Consider the following 1,028-nt stretch of genomic DNA (forward strand, 5'->3'; position numbering starts at 1 on the left):
AGAGTAGCTTCCGTACCCCATTCGTAGGTAGAAAGGGGTGTAGTCCTACAAGGAGGACGATGCCGTCATGACGCTAGACTGGAGGGAAAGACAGTACCGATTGTAGTCCCAGATGTCCACAGTCTCCCCAGCAGTGGCTAGCATAGAGCTCTTACCCCAATGGGCATCGATCGACGACAGCATAGAAGACTGGAAATTAACAAGTCCACTGCTCTCCAAGAGCACTAGTTATTACCGAGTTGAGAACGTGAGCAGGCACAACCTGGTCGTTATGGAGAGATGCCGATGAGCCCGACTGAAGGGCTCCGACGGTACTGAACTTCTCATCAAGCATCTCCCCTACCGCCTCATCTGGGTCGAATCTATAATTGAGCATCGTCATCAGCGATAGTAAAACTGCTCCCAATACTACTTCCACAGTTTGATAGTCTTGTCCTCACCAGCGCTGACGACGAGGGAGTCATCACTAGTAGTACACAGGCCACGAACGAAACCTTCGTGAGCTCGCACTGACTTGAAGCACCTCCGCTGACCGACGTTCCAGAATCGTATCTGAAGAGGTCATGTGATGAAGCCTGATCTCTCTGGAGTACCTCGCCATCGCAACTGCCAGTGAATAGAGGTGCTATCACGGTCCTGCATCTGGTCATGCATTTAACGGCATCAGTGTGGCCCTCTAGGGCACAGAGGAACGGCTTGGCGAACATCTTCTGTATCTTCGCTCCATTCAAGGCTCGGGTGTATCTATGAAAATCTACGATACTACGTCACCACTTTCTGGACGCCATCATTACTCAGTGGCTCGGTCGAATGGGTGCAAAACGGGATCCGCGTTGCGCTGGTATTTTTGTATACCGCCCGGCTTGGTAATGGTATACTCGGAAGGATCTCGATGTAGAACCTTGACCTTCATCGACGGGAAATGTCAACTGGTCGGAAGGGAACTCCTCCTCGCTTTAAGCAGGAAGGGCTCTGAGCGGATCCAGTACGGGACATACATGCCCATGAGTCCCCAAGTATCCAGAGGA

At 51.7% G+C, this 1,028-nt stretch overlaps 1 protein-coding gene across 1 annotated transcript; it reads right to left on the bottom strand.

Moving 5' to 3' along the window:
* Nucleotides 1-97: 97 nt before the first annotated feature.
* On the bottom strand, nt 98-913 carry Pmar_PMAR025295 (ribosomal processing protein, putative; the record flags this gene model as incomplete). The annotated part of the gene is made up of 5 exons (XM_002782556.1): nt 98-189; nt 236-362; nt 413-552; nt 594-744; nt 795-913. Coding segments are annotated over 5 exons (629 nt in total), but the record flags the coding sequence as incomplete, so codon positions are not given.
* Nucleotides 914-1,028: the final 115 nt, after the last annotated feature.

This window comes from Perkinsus marinus (assembly GCF_000006405.1).
Source record: "Perkinsus marinus ATCC 50983 genomic scaffold scf_1104296939020, whole genome shotgun sequence".
In the NCBI taxonomy this organism is placed as follows: domain Eukaryota; phylum Perkinsozoa; order Perkinsida; family Perkinsidae; genus Perkinsus; species Perkinsus marinus.